The sequence below is a fragment of the Trichoplusia ni genome, chromosome 7 (genome assembly GCF_003590095.1).
Source record: "Trichoplusia ni isolate ovarian cell line Hi5 chromosome 7, tn1, whole genome shotgun sequence".
Classification (NCBI taxonomy): domain Eukaryota; kingdom Metazoa; phylum Arthropoda; class Insecta; order Lepidoptera; family Noctuidae; genus Trichoplusia; species Trichoplusia ni.
The window spans coordinates 9949260-9968633 of NC_039484.1; the positions used below are offsets into that span (position 1 = coordinate 9949260).

The 19374-nt window shown below is 35.7% G+C and overlaps 2 protein-coding genes across 2 annotated transcripts; one reads left to right on the forward strand and one right to left on the reverse strand.

Moving 5' to 3' along the window:
* Positions 1 to 3838: 3838 nt before the first annotated feature.
* Positions 3839 to 7098, reverse strand: LOC113495779. The gene is made up of 4 exons (XM_026874711.1): positions 6850 to 7098; positions 5464 to 5631; positions 4904 to 5063; positions 3839 to 4545 (listed from the first exon to the last, which is right to left on the reverse strand). The coding sequence occupies exons 1-4, from the start codon at positions 6928 to 6930 to the stop codon at positions 4415 to 4417; spliced, it is 540 nt and encodes a 179-aa protein (XP_026730512.1). The 5' UTR covers positions 6931 to 7098; the 3' UTR covers positions 3839 to 4414.
* Positions 7099 to 8704: 1606 nt separating this feature from the next.
* LOC113495780 lies at positions 8705 to 14919 on the forward strand. The gene is made up of 4 exons (XM_026874712.1): positions 8705 to 8938; positions 11936 to 12088; positions 12703 to 12865; positions 14706 to 14919. The coding sequence occupies exons 1-4, from the start codon at positions 8861 to 8863 to the stop codon at positions 14822 to 14824; spliced, it is 513 nt and encodes a 170-aa protein (XP_026730513.1). The 5' UTR covers positions 8705 to 8860; the 3' UTR covers positions 14825 to 14919.
* Positions 14920 to 19374: the final 4455 nt, after the last annotated feature.

Consider the following 19374-nt stretch of genomic DNA (forward strand, 5'->3'; position numbering starts at 1 on the left):
CGCACAATAGTTTCGAGGGCTATACTTTACAATTTTTTTGAGAAAATCACATATGTAATGACCCTACAAAACCAAATTTTGTACACCTTTTGATTTTCAATCTAATTATGCTGTTGCTGTTGGACCTTGCCTCGAAGTTTATACAAATTCTCCGAGTAAAAATTCTCATGGACTTTCTTCGATAGATTATACTCAATCTCACTGGCTAAAATAACTGGAGTGGTGACTGAACACAATTCTCTCATACCAAGAACCTCGGCTTCGCAAAATAGTCTGAAGTTGTAATAATGCTAAAAAATAAGATTCGATAAGAGCCTTTTTCGTAAGCCAATCGCTGTCTCTTCTCATTAGCACCACGCACCAAGTCCCGCTAGTGATGATAGTGAACTTATCAAGGACAACCCTCGTCTTGCTTGCTATTGATTGGGTGTGCATATACAGCGTGCGCTTTTTAATATCAGCATTACACTTTATTATAATAACAGCTACAAAACAAAAATCAAAGTATAATAACAGCATCAACGCAATACTGTATTTTTATATTGTTTTTCAAACACTATTGGCGAGATTGCACTACTAGGAATCACTCATACCAATGCCAGCCTAATACAAAATTAATACAAAATTTCGCACGCAGCATTCTGCTTTATTTTTAGCTTTACCACGACCTTGACGCCACATGCCACGTTGTACGATTTTACTACATAGTATACCTACTTTCCACGCTATGATACCAAGTTAAGAAAATAAAGATTGTTTTGTATGCGTTGTTTTGGCTTTTAGCGCACCTTCGCAATACCCAGTGGAACAATCTTTAATTAGTACAAATTGATATAATCTATCTCGCTGCCAAACAAGCGAATCGTGTGTCCGGGGAATAAAAGTCATGATAAATTAGTGAAGGACACAAGCTAGTGTAATTTTCAGCAGCACTATTTACATCGCAAATTGTGATGCACTCTTTTATTCACAGATATAATACTTTATTATTTATTATTTATTATAAATACATTATTAAAATGTTATGGAGAGCTGGTTAAGTTTTTAATAATTTGCACAACATATCTCAAATCTTCAGGAACTTAAAATACATTATTTACTTTGAACACACTTTATAAACAAAGACAGATGCTGTACTAGTAAAGTGGGCAAGTAGAGAGGTACATCTAAATTACCACTAATAACTGTGTCGTGGACTCGTCAAGCGGCGCCTGCGCACCCGTTATCGTACTTGAGAATTCAAGGGCACGGCTATACTCATGTAATCTAGTTCCTGACATTCAGCACTTCTGAGGTCAATTTTCAATTGCTTGTATTAAATTTTATGAGAAATTGTAAGCGAGAATAAATAATTTCTGTGTTTTGGAGCTTTTGTATGAATCAAAACACTCAGGTACTGTTATTATTCTAGGTCCCAATCAGTACTTGACATGCTCATACTCTATTGGTTTACAAAAAAATACCTTGGGTTATCAGTCTACACACAAAACAGCAACACATTAAATATTTAAACTGACCTATGACAATGCTAAATTCAATTTGGCAATCATTCTTGTTGTTTATCATAGGTTTTGAGATGCGTTTTGTTTTTAAGCTGAGTTTAAAGAAAAGGCTTATTAATGCAAAAAACCTATGCAGTAATAAATGCTAGCAAAATTAACACATCCTACATCAGTTAAGTAGGTGACTGGGTTACGAAATGAAACTGTTAATAAACTTTCACATCTATAATTAACATGGTAGTGTAAGTATGACATAAATAATTTGATTTTGTTTCTGTGCCATTATTTTAGTATTTACGTCATGCAGTCTTCTTGACGCAAAATTAGAATTTTATAACACTTTCGATTTATAAATTGAGTCGGCGTCAAAAGTATATGAATCTACATACATGATACTTGGGCATTCCCAACGTATGCGCTAATGTACACAGCTGCGTTCTATATCTAAGTTTTCCTCAAACTCAAGTTAATTTTGTACAATCGCAACACATGTTATAATAACTTACTTATCCCTTATCAGTTCCATATAGTTCCTAGAAACCTGTGTGGTTTCTGCTAATGACCAACCTTCACATTTATTTTATTTATTTTACTTGTGGAAATAAATATATTTGATTCACTATTATTAAATGTTCCTTTAGAAAAATGTTGATCAATTTTTTGTGAAATAGAAATGGAGAAGTATTGGGAGAACTTGAACTATGAAATAATTTGGTGTTGTTTCCACCTTAACCCTTTGACCTTAACCCTTTGACCTTAAAGTAAGGAAAAAAGTTAATATTCTTGGTATTAGTATAATTAATCATAAAATAAGTAATCCAAGAAAAAAAAACAAATCAACAGTTCATAAAATCTATAGATGTGATACCAACATACTTATAAATAAAGAGGTTTTGTAAAACCCTAGCAGACAGCTTACTGTCTTGTTATTCTATCGAATAATACTCAGAATTACCTTGATACTGGCAATTAAAAGAACATTATAAGGAAATAGATGAAATAATTAAGTAGCTATATGAAAATTAGAACCTAGCACTGACTCTCCTAAAGTTTAAAGTATCTTTTTAGGAATATAATGCAAAGAACTATAACCCCTCAACAACTTCACAGAAGTTACAAATATTGTATTACAACCAAAAATTATTATTTAGATAACTCTAATGGTATCAACCATTTAAGAATGCATCATTAATATGGCTCAATGCCTTTAATCTCCCTAACCACAACATTAGGCTATGATGACACAATAATAACTATATATGCAATCAAGAACAAAAACTAAATTGGAAGATTCTTTACTGCGTTTACCTATAAAAACTTCATTTATAATCAAAATAGGTAATACAAGTTTTTGTTATCAAGGACATTGTAATCACAATGGAGATAAAAAAAATATCAAGTTAAATATACGCAAGTATTTTAGGAATCGTGTATATTAATACTGTAATATTGTAATAAGTACAGATACATCCAAAAATAAAAGTAAATAATCAATTGTTAAACACCTATTGGTTGCTTAGATCCTGGCAACTGTTTTGATGCAACAATAAAACAGTGAATTTTCATGATTTTAATCTATTTTATTGACAATCTTGATCCAATATGATTCTCATATTATTGTTGGTTGATAAATATAAATTATTTGTTTTCAGTTTGTTTCAAAGCTTTAAAAGATTATTAACTACTTAGATGTAATAATATACGAGATATTATCGGTCTTACAAGTAGATACAATACAAGACATAATAGCAAATAGATTTAGATGTTTTTAATTACTTACAAATTATATTCAAGCTGCTAGCAAGCGATCACTGTGAGGCACTCGTAGATAAATAACTTGTATATAAAAATCACAGCTTCGCCGAGAGATTTCCAAAATGTAAACTACAATTATTTCATGCAAGAGACCAGCCATACAACTACAACAAACAGTCAAAATCTGATAGTAGTTTCGTACTAAATTAAAATCCCAAATCCCAATGCCAGTCATGAGTCAAATCAAATGAGATAGCACGACAATATTGCCTGTAGTTCTGGCTGGCAAAGGGAGATAAAAGATTGTTTAGACAGTTTGAATGGCGCCGGGAAGACGGAGCGTTTGTCGTCATGACGTAAATAAAACGTTCCGTTTTACTTTACGAAGCGCCAGCCTTTTGGAAACTTATCATTATTGGGATAGAACATAAAAAGGCAAATAAATAACTTTAAAGAAAAACAAACAAATCATTTATTGATTTAAAATAACGAAAAGTACAAAATAACAGACTAAAATCAATAAATAGTAGATTTTCTTTAAGAATAGTTTTAATAATAAAAGGTAACAATAAAAAACATGTTTTTTTATTTTTTTATTCTCAGCACTCGACAGTCGACAGATGTAGTAACTAGACTACAAAAAAAAGAGTCAGGCGCGTAACGCCTTACGTTACGAAGGGTTTGCGTTCCCACAGGAAATAATCAAATCAATAAACACATCTTGATTTAACTCATTGTACTTATCCGTAAAGTTACTCCATTTATCAATAAATTTCCGGAAAAAACGATAGCCCGGTGCCCCTGAACCACGAACCCTAAAGATGTGAAAGTACAATTTTCTTAAAGTAAACTAAAAAGTTTAAGCACTTAAATGGGTATCTAGGTAATCTGAACTTCTTGCATCAACTTGAGAAGCTTCTTTTCGACTAGATCTTCAGGAAAGAAATTCCCTGTAGTAATAAATAATTGAATGACAATTTACCAGCACGACGAAGGGTAAGTAAGTAGGTAGGACTTTTAAACCTAATATATTTTTCTATTTAGATACAACCTGTGACTCCCTTAGTAGGTATAAAGCGTCCATTATATTCTTAGGGTAGAAAACCCTGTAACGTAAAAACTGGGTTGTCCCGAAGTTTATTCGTCATACATTTTCTTCATAGAGCATGGTCATCAGTTTTGACAGGCTGGTAAAGTCTGCCAGAATGTTGGAATATTCTTTCGTTTTCTTCGTTCATGATCTCTTTGTGCCGACTGTGGACCACTATTATGCAGTATACTGATATGCCTGGAAAAATAACAAACTGTTAATTTATTGCATAACCTCTACCTCTTAGGCATAATACAGCCTTTGCATTTTGAAGCAGACATTTGACAAAGCCAGCACGCGGCACTCCTGTTCCCACCGAATCGTTCGTCGCGGTTTTTGAAGTTGTAGAAGAATTGGTTTTTAGGGCTAAAAAGGGGCTTTCAGGGTCGAAAGGTTTCTCATGCAGATTTGTCTTAAATTAAAGCAAAACATTACTTTTAACAATGTAATGTCTTCGAGGCAGTTTATTCTTATGTTGGTGAGCTCGTTACCATGTCAACTCATAAAACTGTGAATGGTACAAACGAATAGTATAATCAAGAATCAGAATACTCACAAGCTCTAGCGAGGTGTATGGATATGATGATGATTTCGACCTCCAGCATCTCGCCCTCGTCCTGCAACACGAGGCTGACGCCGGTGAAGGACAGCAGGAAGAAGATGGCCGTGATGATGCCCGTCACTATCGTCCACGGCAGCGTCAGGGATGCCAGTTTCTGGAACAATCGGGTGGTGATGGTAGTGATGATCAATCGTTCTTGTAGCAAGTTTTTTGTTGCTTTGTATTTGTTCCATTAAGAAATTTCGCTTTATTAACAAGGATAGGAACTGAGTAGTTACATAATATGACTTGCCAAGCATTATTTTAATAGAATACAAGAAATTAACTATGTAAACTAAACAAAACATAGCAGTTAGAAGTCGCTTCGCAACCTGCAGAAATTGGAGTAAAACTGGGGAGATACTTTGTCAGACTTTGACTTCAGTCTGTTCCACTCTGAGCTAATCTACCCCGATATGTTCAAAAGAGATCGATCTCATTCCGCCAATCTTTTTGGCCTGGGCAAAAAGAAATTTTGTGTATATCAAAATTTTCAAAGACTACAAGTCTATTACCTTATAGGCCGCCACCACCAGTAGCAGAGAGCATATGAGATGCAGTCCGCTGACCACAGCCGCGGTGGTGTAGAGGATGAACTTGTGCGTGGACACTTTCCCGTCCGTGCCGAGCGGCGCCAGCGTCACCAGCAGGCAGTAGATAGCTAGCTCTATCAGGGCCCATGCCTGAAACATAAATGTATAAGTTTTAATGAAAAGAAGGTGCACGGAAACATATCTAGTTAAGTTTAGATAATATATGGAATTATTAGGTTTAGATACTATATTTAGAAGCGGTGTGGTACGGCTTTTTAAACTATTAGGGACAATGAGAAAATGTTTATCAAGATTTAAAAATGTAGTTTCTGGAGTGGACCTATCGTAGGTAAGGTAGCAGGTACCTAAGAAGTCGATACGTATGTATTAAGATTTACTTGTGACATCATTTTCTTTGGTTACAGATTTAAATTGACGCAAAAATCCGCATAATAATCTCAAATAAGAAGACATCTGAAAGTGACTGAATCATGTAACTTGTTTGGTATAAGATAAGATAATAAAAACAATAATTTTATGTGCACATATAATGTACCTACAGACACGTCAATAAACAACGTCAAAGTAATATCAAGCAATCTTTTTCCTATTGTCGAGAATAATTAAATTTATTGTTTATAGTTTAAACGTGATATAAATTAAACATTTACTTCGATACTTAATTTATAAAATCAATAAACCTGTGCAATTAACAGTTTACTACAAACTCAAAAAAAGTAAGGAAAGTAATATACTTTCTACGCATATTTTTTTCTACAACTTAACATTGACAACTTTATAGATTCCTGCATAAAACCTTCAGGAAGTTTATGGCAGTGTAAGTCAGTCTAAAAACTGCTGATTGTACAAAAAAGAGACAAAATATGAATAGCAATAGTTTGCAAATGTCCATCTATTATTACAATTCAGTCAGGCGCAATACAATGTTTAGGTGTATGTATCCCTGACATTCCGTTCCATGTTTGTTTATATTAATCATGAAAATATTATAATAACAAAATAAACAGCTTGGCATTTCAGTCGAGAAAATTCAGTTACTATCTTATTAAGCAAACATACATTAAATCGCAGAAAATGTCGCTTATTAACGTTTTGTTGTGAATTGTGACATTTTGTATTCCTTTATTACAGCTGCTTTAGCTTATAATTACGATGAAATAAAGATTATGTGTTCTTATTTGGCGCATCGTACAAGTTCAGTAATTACTCTATTCATAGTAGAATACAATATCTAGATATAGATATTACACGCTTCTCTTAATTCTAGAAATGAGTTTACCTGGCAAGCAAACAAAAGTCAGTGCCTTAATTATAAACTTCTTAAATCAAAAAGAAAACCATGCTTACGGAATAAACATATCCAATGATCAGTGTTCCCATATGTAAAGTCGCACAATAACAGCATTTTTTTATCATTGGCACACCCATTTTCACTTGAGTCAAATAACCTAGTTGTTTGTGTATTTATGAAACATCAGCAGACTAGTTATATTAATAGTGGAGATCACGTTCGCCGTACGTCAAGGGTACGTTATCACTGTTGTGGTGTGGTATCGGCGCGGCCATGATTTCGCGACTGATACCGCTGCACTACTGTGCCGTAGTCTTATCTATGATTGTTCAATTTGTTCTCTAATCTTTCAGGCGATTAGTGTTAAGCTATTCGCGTTATATTGTTACACGCTTTCCTTATTACTTTTAACTCGAATTGTAAGAATATATCTTTAAAAAAATTTCATGACGAAAATAAAACAAAAGACAAGAGAGACACATCCTGCTTTAAAACAAGTCAAACCTCATTTTGTTGACAGTACAATGTTATCATTATAATCAATCTTGTATTGACGTAGATTATTCATGATAGGTACCTGCCTAATTGCAATTTAATGAAAATTTTATATCAATTTCATGAGTGGACAAGTATTACCTACCTAACATTCCTTGTTCACAAACAATTATGTTATCAAGACAGTAACTGGTCTCTCAGGACAGACTATTTTTAAATGCCAGAAAACTATTTGAAACCAGAAACAACAGATACTTAAAACATCAACACTTGTGAGAATCTGTGAAAATATGCGCTTTCGGCGAGCCTTTCTTTATTCTAGGGCCTTACTGTGAAAGATAGTGGCACATGTGGACCCTGACTTTTAATCTTTAAGGATATTATTGTGACCTTTGCTAGGTGTTAACTACTTCACATGTTCTCGATGGCAATATACGTTATAATTTTGAATAGTTGTCACTTTTGTCATAGCCTAGTGGTTAGGCCATAAGACTACCAAGTCGGAGGTTCTAGGTTCAAAACCATAACGCATCAACGTTTTTTCGAATTAATGTAAATATAACAAAGTCATTAGGACTTCCTAAAATTGGCGAAGGAAAACATCAAAGGCCATCATTATATCAACATTTAAATAGACGAGACTACGTATGATTAAAAACAATAAAATAGATTTAAAAACGCCGTATATCTCAGCGATTATGCACACCTACATAACAACATAACATCCTATCAAAATCTTCTTGATTATTAAAAAGTCCGCTTATCAGCATTCAGGCGTACAGTGCAGCAGCGTTAACAATTGTTACAAATCTGGTGACAGGGAGGCATAGCGTCACATCCGTAGCTATTAGCCATTTCCTTCTACCTCTATATGTTAGCATGATGGAACATAGAGTCTGTTGTTAAAGTATTCTCATAATGAGTAAGTAAATAGCCGTAGTCACTTCGAGTATTCTTATCTCCTAATTTAAACGAGACACACCTCGTTCTGGTATGTCTGATAGTATAAATCCGTTCATAATCATTTAAATTGTTCAGAACTACAAATGACGTGCACTTAAAATGGCTATCTTTAGATTATCTAGTAATTTAAGTCCTTAGTTTATAATTGCAACGTGATATAGTTAAGATTTCTTTAATTCGAGGAGCTCACAACTTCACTAGATCTACACAGTATATGGTCAGCCCGTGTTTATATGTAGTTCAAAACACCTTCTATGAAAATTTCAACTGTCTTGCTATCATGGTTCGTAAGGTACAGCCCGTTGATGGACGGACGGACAGACCGCGAAGCCTCAGTAATAGGATTCCAGTTTTATTCTGTGGTTACGGACCCCTAATAAACTAGGATTATAGTGCACGGGAACAGTATCAAGCACCATTGTATACGTTGTATTGACTGTGAACATTAGCGGAGATTAACACTAGTCTTATAATTGTTATCACTCCCTAGAACAGATAGCACGAGTTTAAGGGAATCTAATCAGTAGCCGAGTGACCGCGGGGTACACAGCACGTACAACAGACCATACTTATATTAATTAACAAGTTTCATACTGTGTTGTGATAAACATGTGCCTCAATGTTGACAACTGCTGTTGCTGCTTCAGTCTCGAGTGGGGGACCAAAGCTATTGGAATATTGTTTACGGTTTGTCTTCTCTTTACACACCTTTCATAGAATAGTTTTGTTCTTGATTTTCTGGTTAAAAATGACACATAACTTAGATAATCAACTAATCGATTAAGGCATTTAAGACATGTATTTTTAAGAAAAAAGGTGGAAGCTACAAGAAGACAATTAAAATGTTAGCAAAAGTAAAATATTAATTAAGTTGAGTTTCAGTTAAATTCAAAATGCTCTTCACAAGCAACCTTTTTTTATTTACTTGTTAGATGTGTACAATTGTCTGGTTACCCAAGTATTTAGTTTAAAAGTTAGTATCAGAATAGGTATTACGCTTACGTAGACATCGCTAAACTATACTTTTGGTTCAATTATCAAGTAGTATCGAAATGACTCAACATGATACTGTTAGTCTGTAGTTAACACTGTTATGGAAAAATAAATAAACTACGGACTCTTTGTGTGACCCGGTGGAAATCCTCATAGACTTCCTTTATCCTGGTGAAGGTGAGAGGTACTACCGAACTCTACCGGCTATGACCACTGTTTTCCCATTCCACATTGCCCGGGGGGACTAGACGAGATCGCTCTCACAGACTATGACGACAATTTATGAACTGCCTCACCTTTCCTTTCCTCATGAAATACTAAGTACCAAGCAGTTCGTGTAAACTATTCGCGACGTTTATCTGATAATGTTAACTGTAATTAGTTTTATGGCTGGCGTTAGGTCAGCTTAGTTATTAAACCTTAACACGCAATTAATGAAAGAGCCCGTCTCTGCTTATAAACACTTAGTAAAGTTAGTTATCTAGTTATCACTGTAATGGTGACTGTTACTTTTTAGTTTTCACAGATTTCTTAATAAATATTCCCGAATGTAGACAGGAACAACCTATCTAGTGAAAAACTGAATTGCATACCTCTTCCTTTTTTAAAGACTGCAAAGAAGTAAAACCAGCAAATGTCGACGTCCAACACAAAAACTCTTTCTTTTGAAAGTTACCCAAAATGTTACCCGTAACTAAAAATACTTACCTATTTACTGAGATCTAGAGACAAAAAACACAATTTCTATATGTGACTAAAAGTCTTACCTGGCTACAAACTAAACATCTTTGGCATTGAGCCGATGTTCAACTTCTGCACCTAACTGTCGTATTTTTGTCATTCCATTTTGGAGAACCTCTAGATGGTTAATCCATCATTCATCTATCATTGTTTATTGGAAGTAAAGTGTAGTTTAGATTGTGAGTCACGGTTCCAGATCCGTCGAGTTCTCTACTTGCACTTGTATGATAAAGAGAACCACGAAGTATCGAATATTTCTAGACTCCAACTAATTCTACAAAACCTCCTCTTAAAATAATTAATCTAATTTCATAATTGCATTTAATTTGAGTAACTATTAGCTTAATAGACTGACCGATATAGCTTGTAATGACCAGTGTAAGAAGCAGTAGACTGCTCATCTCTGTCTAAGGACTGATTGCCCTTGGATTAGACGAGTAATTCAATGTAGACCGTACAGAGCCTGCCGCTCTAAAATAAAGTAGACAGTTATTTTGTGCGATTCTTTTTTTTACATATTTTTTGGGAGGTTGAAAAGTAAGCAGTTATTACAAGTAATAAGTACATCACACAGCATGCACAGTCTGCGGGCACGACACGACAGATAACATGCAATTGTCGAGGATTTAATTGATTGTAAACAAACATTGATAACAGTGACATCAATCATCACTATTTATAACTATTATATCAATGTTAGTCTCTTACATTACCTACTCAGTTCATTTCTTCTCATGGTCAACAAGAAAGTACTGGACGTATCATATTTACTCATCATAACGTTATTGAGTCATTTCAAATACCTAATAGTCAAAACTACAATTTTGTTCTACAAGTCACTCTGTACAGATTTGCTATCAGAATACTGTAGAGTTTAGCTCGCTTTTATTCATTTTTGTATGCAAGAATGAGAATAAGGTTATTTGAGGAGGGTAATACGCGTTTATATTATAAACCTATAATTTGCTGTTAACATGTAACAGACGTTTCTAAAGTTAAGCTATCAAAATTGTAACATTCAATACCATAGGCATCGTTTTTTTTTTAATTTCACATCAGAAATCTTAGTCATAAGGCGTTGCTTGACAACTATAGATTACAATTACAAAAAAAAAAAAAACATTTATGCGCGCAAGTGTGTAGATATCAAAGTACTTCACGATAAAATCCGTAATCACAATTAACGTGAAAGCCCATTAATATTCTGTTTGCTTTCAAATGACATACTTTGGTCACAGATAATATAATAATTCCCGCGGCCGCCCGGCGCCAGGTCGCCTTGGCCCACTCGGTAGTAAAAAATTGATTTTTGCATTAATTTTGTGAACGCTTTACACAGGTGACGTTATCATGTTTGAATTAGGTTTTATCATTCCCACATAGTAACTGTTTGATCTTGCCGGTACTTCCTCGTTACAGATTATTTTTACACAAAAGTATGACTAAAATGAAGGTGACTAAATTGTAGTCGCCTGAGAAATCTATACGTGAAAACTTTATAGACAATTAATGAGTTATCCTGCAGCATCGTTAAAAACGTAATCCGTTACTGATTACAACGTTATTATTAGGAAGTAGGAGGCCGCCCGATGCTGATGCTGTAACACAAGAATTTAAAAGTATGTAGTAGGCATAAATATAAACGTCGTACGGGCTATTTCTAAAAATACATATGATTATAAAATCAAAAACGTTATTGCAAAAATTAGTGAAGAGCGAGTCTGAATTGCGACAATTTGCGTCTACTGTTTAAACAAATAAACTAAATAAAAGGAAAATCTCTGAAACATTTGACACCCATTTTTTATGGTTCTAACTACTTAACCTCATTTTTGGAACGGCTTCTAATTTTATCTATAGCGGTTCATTAGATACAGCATGGAGACAGAGAGAGTTCCGTCTTACACCTTTTAGGGACCTACGATAAAACGACTTTATACTATTTCACAGTTGACATCAGTATGCACGGTGCTGGTGTACGCGCCGCTGGCGGTGATGAGCCACTCGCTCCCTCACGTACGACTCATATTCTACGCCACGCTGGCCGTGCTCGCCGTCTTCGAGATATTCATCGGAGGCCTGCTCATACATGGTGCCTTCAAGGTCAGTATTATGCCCATGTATTATCAAACATATGGTCAACCCACATGCAGTCATATTTCTGATTTGACACTGTCTCCCAATATTCAGGCTTCAGAAATGGTTTGGGGTTGTAGAGTAGCTTTAATAAATGAATAGCTGTTACTTGTATAAAGAAATGCATGATACACATGCATACATGAGAATTCGAAAATTCTGTTGCTCTCGTTGCCTCTACGCGATGGCGTGTGAGTGAGTAAAAACCGTTATTAAATAATCATTTTTTGATTTTTGTTTTAAATATGAAAATTGCTTCAAATATACGTAACTATACGTGGCTTCATAAACTGTATTTATTTATTTTTAAATATGAAGGTGACTTTAATTCCACCAAAGATAAGGATACCAAAATGAGTTTAATCCCTACTTAATCATGTCATTATAATCGATGCAAATGCGAACTGAATTTGCAGAACACACATCTTCTTTTCGTATATACATGTAAATTATTTAAAAACCTTTAAACAGCATCCATTCAACTCACAACCTCCGACCTATGGTTGTTAAGAGTTGCATGGGCGTAGTTTCATGACGTTTCATTGACGACTGTAGTTATAATATGATGTGTGGTATTGCAGAGGAAGCCGCACTTTACGTGGCCGTGGCTGGTGCTGGCGTGGTGGAAGGGGCTGGTGCTGATGCTGCTCACGGTGGCCGGCTTGGTGCTGCTCACCTTCAGCAGGGACGTCGACACCATCGCCGAGGCCAGCGCCGTCATCTCCGTGTACTTCGTGTACTCAGGTATCATGGTGAACTGTTGTCATATGTTGAGGAAGCGGCCTAAAAGCCTTTTATCAATGAAAACAAGCTAGTATAGCTCGCTTTCGCACAACATGATTCCTTATTTACTACATTATGAGGTGGGACGTAGTTCAACATAGTAATAATACCCAGATCAGGGTGTCTGCCATGGCAAACATGATGTAGCTAAACTGTTTCCGTTGTGGTGAGAGATGATGCAGTATGTACTGGTAGTCAGCCTGCGAAAAAGTCGCCAAATCCGGGTCAACATGATAATTATTATGTATGTGAAATTGGCACTAATATGCATTATGCATGTATACTTTTAAAAGACGTTTCAACCAGACCCCTATAGCCCAGTGACAGTTCTTCAATCGTTAACGTCAATGAAAAACGCTTGTATGTGTGAATGGAGACGACAAGTCAAATTGAACTGAGCTATCACAATCATATCAAAGTATAAGTAAATCAGTGCTCCTAACTAAATAACACATCGCTAACGTGAATAGATATCGCTCAAATGTATCTAATGACATTTTGAGACATTCATCCTCTCGTCACCATTCGTCATCTCCAGACACATCATTGTAGAATTGCCAATTGGCTCGAGAAGCAGACACTGTCTTCTGTCTAGCTAGTGTAGTGAACTTACGCAAACACATAAATATAAGAATTTGATAACAATTGTAGAATGCAATCGATGTTACGATAAAGCTGTTGGAATAACAATACAGTGAGCTGATAACGCTGGGATTCCTTTAAATATTTATTGTGGTGAAGATAAGCGATCGTTTTAAGTAGTAATTGTTATCTGTAGTGAGTTTGTTACTGTTCGCAATCGCTGTATACAAACTGATACATACTTTAACAGACATTCGTAGTTTTAGAGTCTCTTGTTTTCCGAGAAAATTCGGCAGTATCTAATAAGAAATCTAAGAAAAAATATTTTACAATATCTTTATGCGAATGTGTAGGCATCGATAAAATATAAAAACTAACAAGAATAAAATAAGTGAACACTTTATCACATGGCACGCAAATATGTTAGCTATTTACAAAAGCACAAATATTACAAAACAAAATACCGAATGCCTCACAGTAGACATCACAGTTTAACAATAGACTTAACACTTATTTTAAAAGCTTTTGTTTACGTAAAAGCCAAAACAATAATCATAATTCCTTTCTGAAGGGAAAGAAAGAGCTCTTACTTCGGCTACATAACTACAATAGACGTCAAACTCACATTTCACGCTTTTCAAAGCGCGCTGAGCATAACTCACGCGCATTGTCGTCGTAACTTAACTATAATTGAAACTATGCGCAAGTTCAAAGTTCATGAGAATCGTGTAATAATGACGTTGGAACTTGTAACACTTTGTAGATACATCTTATCTTGGTTTAATAATACGATTATTGTTAAGATAACGAATTTGTGTCTAAATTGGAAAAGGTTTTATTTTTACGGTGTAAAATTGATAAAATATTAATGTTCATTCTTGAAATGTCCATTTTTAAGAAGCCTTAAACATCTCTATAAGTTAGACTGCATGGATAGCCGTGTGGTTGAGGTCGCCAAGCCAAACCAAGGGCGCGCGTCGTGTCGCATCGCGGGTTCGGTTCCCATTTGTGTAATCACGAATGCTTGTTCAGGAGAAGCATTCGTAATTCCTTACTGTGGAAGCCGTTTTTTTAAAGAACAAAAAAATGTTGTCATGATGTGGAAGCGAAATGACGTCAACACGTTGCAGAGCAGTATCTCTTTTAAACAACTGTAAAATATATCCTCCTCGGAGTATTTATTACAGCTAAACTAACATCGAATGTATTTATGTTCCAGCAATCCTGATTTACTTCGCGGTGGTAGTGAACAGCCGGCGGCAGGAGATGGTCCACGACAACTACTGGGCGAACAAGCACATGCTCAAGAGCGCAAAGACGCAGTACTACTATGTATAACATAGTTTCATGCTACGTTACACTGCGACATAATACACGTGCGTTTTTACGTCAAAAAGGTGCCATATTTTAGAGGCTGTCTATTGGGGAACAAAGACACATGTCAGCAAGTATCGTAGTCTATTTTGTTAAGTTCGAGAGCTCTCGCTGTGTACGAGTAGTTGTATTTTCGAATCATAGAGTAACTAATTATAGTAGACCTACTTTATATTAAACTGTGTGAGTGTTTGTGTGTATTGATTGGATGTGTGATTGTTAAAAGTTTTATTTGTTGAAACGACTTTTTTTTATAAAAAAAATGCTAATTAATAAACGAATTTCTACTTATGAATTTGTTTTACTAAGAACTGTTTACTTTAGCATATTATAATTATCTCTTGGGAGTCGAGTTTTAAATATAGCCACAAAACAAATCTACTTATCTACTTTTTAAACTATTTCAATGACTTTGTACAAGTACATAGATTAAAAGACAATTAACAGGGCTCATTTAAGGTACGCATGACGTTACTACATATAACTCACAAACTGTCGAAACCTCATCAAAACTAAATAGACCCCAATCATATTCAAAATGGACGTTACGTCAAAAGTTGCGCAGACGTGGAAATAATTAAAGCGCGTCGGTGTGTGCGCAGCCACAATGCGCATGCGCGCGCCGGAAAATTGCGCGCTTTTCACGCGACGCGACAATGGCGGAGGCTTCGAGATATTATAAATATAAGACATCATGGAAATGCATAAGTATTTGTGACATGTAGTGCGTGCAGTATGGTGAGTCATTGTGCTTTTTATTTCATTCAAATTCTAACTAGAAAGTAGACATTTTCCGGAAAAATCATAACCTAAAAGAGAAATCTGACACTTTTTTTTCTTAAAAATATTCTTTAAGGAAATTTGGTTTCCAAAAACAATTAATTAGAGCTAAAGTCTAATAAAGGCAAAAAAAAAACCTAAACCTTACAATACTTTAATTCACATCAATTCAATTCACAATTCGTTTTTATCTAGCAACGGCTTTACCTAGCTAGATAACCAACACTATTGGAATCCTCCCTGACTGGCAGCGGCGGCATCTCTCACAGATCTCCGCAGTGCTACAGGTACCTACTCCGGTACTCACGGCCGTTAACTGGAGATAAACTGATAAACGATTGTATATCCAGTGTGATTGATCGTAAACTCGAAACGTTTCGTAATAAATATGTAGCAGATTGATTGAGAATATCAGGCAAAGTGTTAACTTACTGGGGTTCGGAAAACTTTTTAAACGGCTTACAATTGTTGACTTATGATTTATAAGTATATATTTTGTGGCCCCTTTATTTAAATGACGAAATACAATCAAACTGAAATGCTCTGCTTCTTGAATTTGCTTAATCTTTTAGAGTCATTCTATTTCCTATCATATTAGGTAACTACTGTATAATAATCTTGAATGTAGAGTTTTGAAAAAGATATTCACGTACTTTAAAAAAAATCTGACACTATGTTCAACAATTGTCCAAGCAGTAATTTTTTGAAAACTCTTAAAATCGTACAAATACCAACAACATAGTCAATAATGCCAGCAATAAACTATTAAGTTAAGTATTCCCACGCGAGCGAGCGCGGGCCATGCACTTTCACTGTCCGCACCTGTGGCGCACCATAAACGAGGCGTTACCATGGCAACCATCCCATTACCCTGCACTCACCTCGCGGTTTACCATAAACCCTTAGTTATTCTCGAAGATCTTATCGACAGATGAAGGTTTAATGCTGAATGGATGGACCTGTTGCAATCTTGACAGCTGGCGGTATGTGAAAGACAGTTCTCTGAAAACCCGTGGTAAAACTAGTCATTTGAGTTAAGGAATCCGTTTCTATAGTAAGTAGCAACTGATGAAGATACGAAAGATATTGCAATGTCGAGAAAGTGGGGAAAATCGGAAGTTTCTGATAAATTTTAGAGTCAAACGCAACCTTTGATAACCCGCTCTTAATAAGAAACATCCTTAGCAAACGCTTGTTGCGAAATCAAAATTGATACACTTCAGTCAGCGTCTGAACCAGGATGTCCGACAACAGATATTCAGGTTGCTCTGATATCTGTCGATCGAGGATATACATTACTCCTCTTTTGGGTGCCGCCGCAGGCGCCGCGCTCCGTCACACGTAAGTGGGTGCCTATGTTTGGACAACCATCATAATTATCTCAAAACGAAAACGATCGAAATTAACCGCCGATTAAAATTACAACATTCTTAGCTTTTGGAGAATGTATAGCATTTAAGACATTCAAATTAGTATACGTATTTGGTGAATAATTTAATTGATCGCCAATATTAATCAAATAAAACCAACAATGGAAAAGATTAACGATGTTTTTAAAACATAATTTGTTTTAATTTGCTTGGGATGGGCGATGTCGGGGTGACAATATATCTTAATGAATTATTTATAACTTGTTTTTAATTAATCTTGATTTTTCACTCGGACTTGACTTAGAGCAAGGTTTGGGCGTTCTGATATACCTACTTAAACTCTTTCGACGCGGTCTATTGATCCAATTGTGTTTTAGTAACGCAGAATTTATATTCATATTACTAAACTAATTATGGCGCAAGGATTTAGAAGTTGGAATTCAATATCATTACGAAACTAAAATACCAACACCAGGCGTGTGAAGCCGCGGGATACCGCTACTACATTATATAGTGAGCGTTATCTTGGTATTATAAGCCATCATTTTCAGTTTAGCTAAACACAAGTCACTGCGAATGTTGCGTAATGTTTGTCTGATGACGTCACATTCGCGGTACTCGCTAACAGAGTTATCTAGAAATTACTGTTAAATTCTTTGGCGGATACATCATTATAGCTGTGTGAGAACTAAACGGATGAACCTTGCAACGTTTTTGAAGACAAGTCCTTCAAATCTCTTGGTTGTTCACCTACATACTTCTTGAGATTGAGTGATAACTAATACATTACTATGAATAATAGACAAAGATTTCCTCAACCAATTTAAAAGTTCCGGTATATTTAAGATCCAGATAGAGATAGCTTCCTTACACATCAGACAATACTTTCATTCCATCATTACTCCGCCAAATATGGAGGGACCCCATCAGCAAACAGCAGGATATTATGTAGTCTACAATCAAAGCAGAATCTAAATCAAATTTAAATAAGTTTGATTAATTTATGATTTCCTTTAAAACTATACTTCGTATCACTTAGCACAGATACATATATTAATCAAAATTACCATTATTTAACTACATACTGTGCATAAAGTGCGCATAAAATTACAACTACGAAAAGTCGTAATTGAAATTACGTAACATTTCCTTTTTAATTATACATAGCTAAACTACAGTTTCAATGCTAAACGTCTTTAAGGTAATTATATTTTTCGTAGGTCATTTAAATCTCATTTAAATAATTATAAAAATAGCAAAATAATTGATCTTGCATCGTGTCTTATCACGGAGTACGCTCCTTCTCATGCCGTATCTCCCAAAATGCTTACATCATCACATCGAGCCATCATCAGTTCGAATTTTACCAATCAATCAAGCTACAGACGTCTACCACCCATATATATTGAGTGACACTCGTAACATGTGCGTGTAGGTATTTACAATTAGTAATAGTAATATACAATTAGTAGTAGTAATTAGTGGGGTACAGCTGGCCGTGACAGAGGGCGGCACTAGTGTTGCGCCGCGGCCTCGCTGGTTACATCGCGTTGCATAACGACGCTCACTTTCACCCAAAACGGTAAGTCACTGACCGAGGCGAGGTGCGCGCGCGCCTCCCGCCTGCCCGGTGCAGGTCGCGCCTTCAATGCCAAGAACAATACACTGCTGCAAGGTGGAATTGATTGAGTAACGTGATGCTTCTATCAACGGAACAGTTTGAAATTTAAAGTTTTGTTGTAGTTAATTAGCAGACTTAAATATACTCGTACACACCGCCCGATTAGGACCAGGCCCGTGCCGGGCGGCGCGTTCGTTTCTACGCGCGCCGTCAAGAGATGTCAGCAAGCTCTGTGGACCCTCATTAAAGCTGATGCCTGCCGGACCAGTGGGATTGTCCGAAGCGGTGGATGGGTTTTAATCAGTAAAAGTCTGACACTCCCTTCTGTTTAACTCAAAGCGGGAGGAGTCATTTGATTATTTCCAATCTGAAAAAGAAACTGCTATTTAACGAATTCATTCATGTCCAGTCTTGCTGTCGTATTCAGATACATTAAGGCTGTATTGTTAGTCTTGAGCTCAAAGTCATGCCTGAAACTCGGTCATTAGGATACCGTCGCACGTCTGTTGTTAACTGATTTTCAGTATTACGAAACGTGTTGGCATCCAACATTTTATTTGTGAATGCATCGCAATACATATGCAAAACTGCAAGTTGAACGTTATTATTATTCACGTTGTACGAGCCGCCATTGTAGTATTGTAATAAGTTACAACATGTATCGAGTGGTGACATGGAAAGTCCATCTTTTTAGGTCGTCAGGTAGGTTCCTGATTAGCAATTACTTTCCTTATGTCTATTGC

Coding starts and splice junctions, on each gene's coding strand:
- LOC113495779 (XM_026874711.1), bottom strand. CDS start 6,930: ATGGGTGTGCCAATGATAAAAAAATGCTGTTATTGTGCGACTTTACAT. Junction 5,064..5,463: donor TGGTGGTGGCGGCCTATAAG/GTAATAGACTTG, acceptor CGATTGTTCCAG/AAACTGGCATCCCTGACGCT. Junction 4,546..4,903: donor CATACACCTCGCTAGAGCTT/GTGAGTATTCTG, acceptor TTATTTTTCCAG/GCATATCAGTATACTGCATA.
- LOC113495780 (XM_026874712.1), top strand. CDS start 8,861: ATGTGCCTCAATGTTGACAACTGCTGTTGCTGCTTCAGTCTCGAGTGG. Junction 12,089..12,702: donor TCATACATGGTGCCTTCAAG/GTCAGTATTATG, acceptor GTGGTATTGCAG/AGGAAGCCGCACTTTACGTG. Junction 12,866..14,705: donor CGTGTACTTCGTGTACTCAG/GTATCATGGTGA, acceptor TTTATGTTCCAG/CAATCCTGATTTACTTCGCG.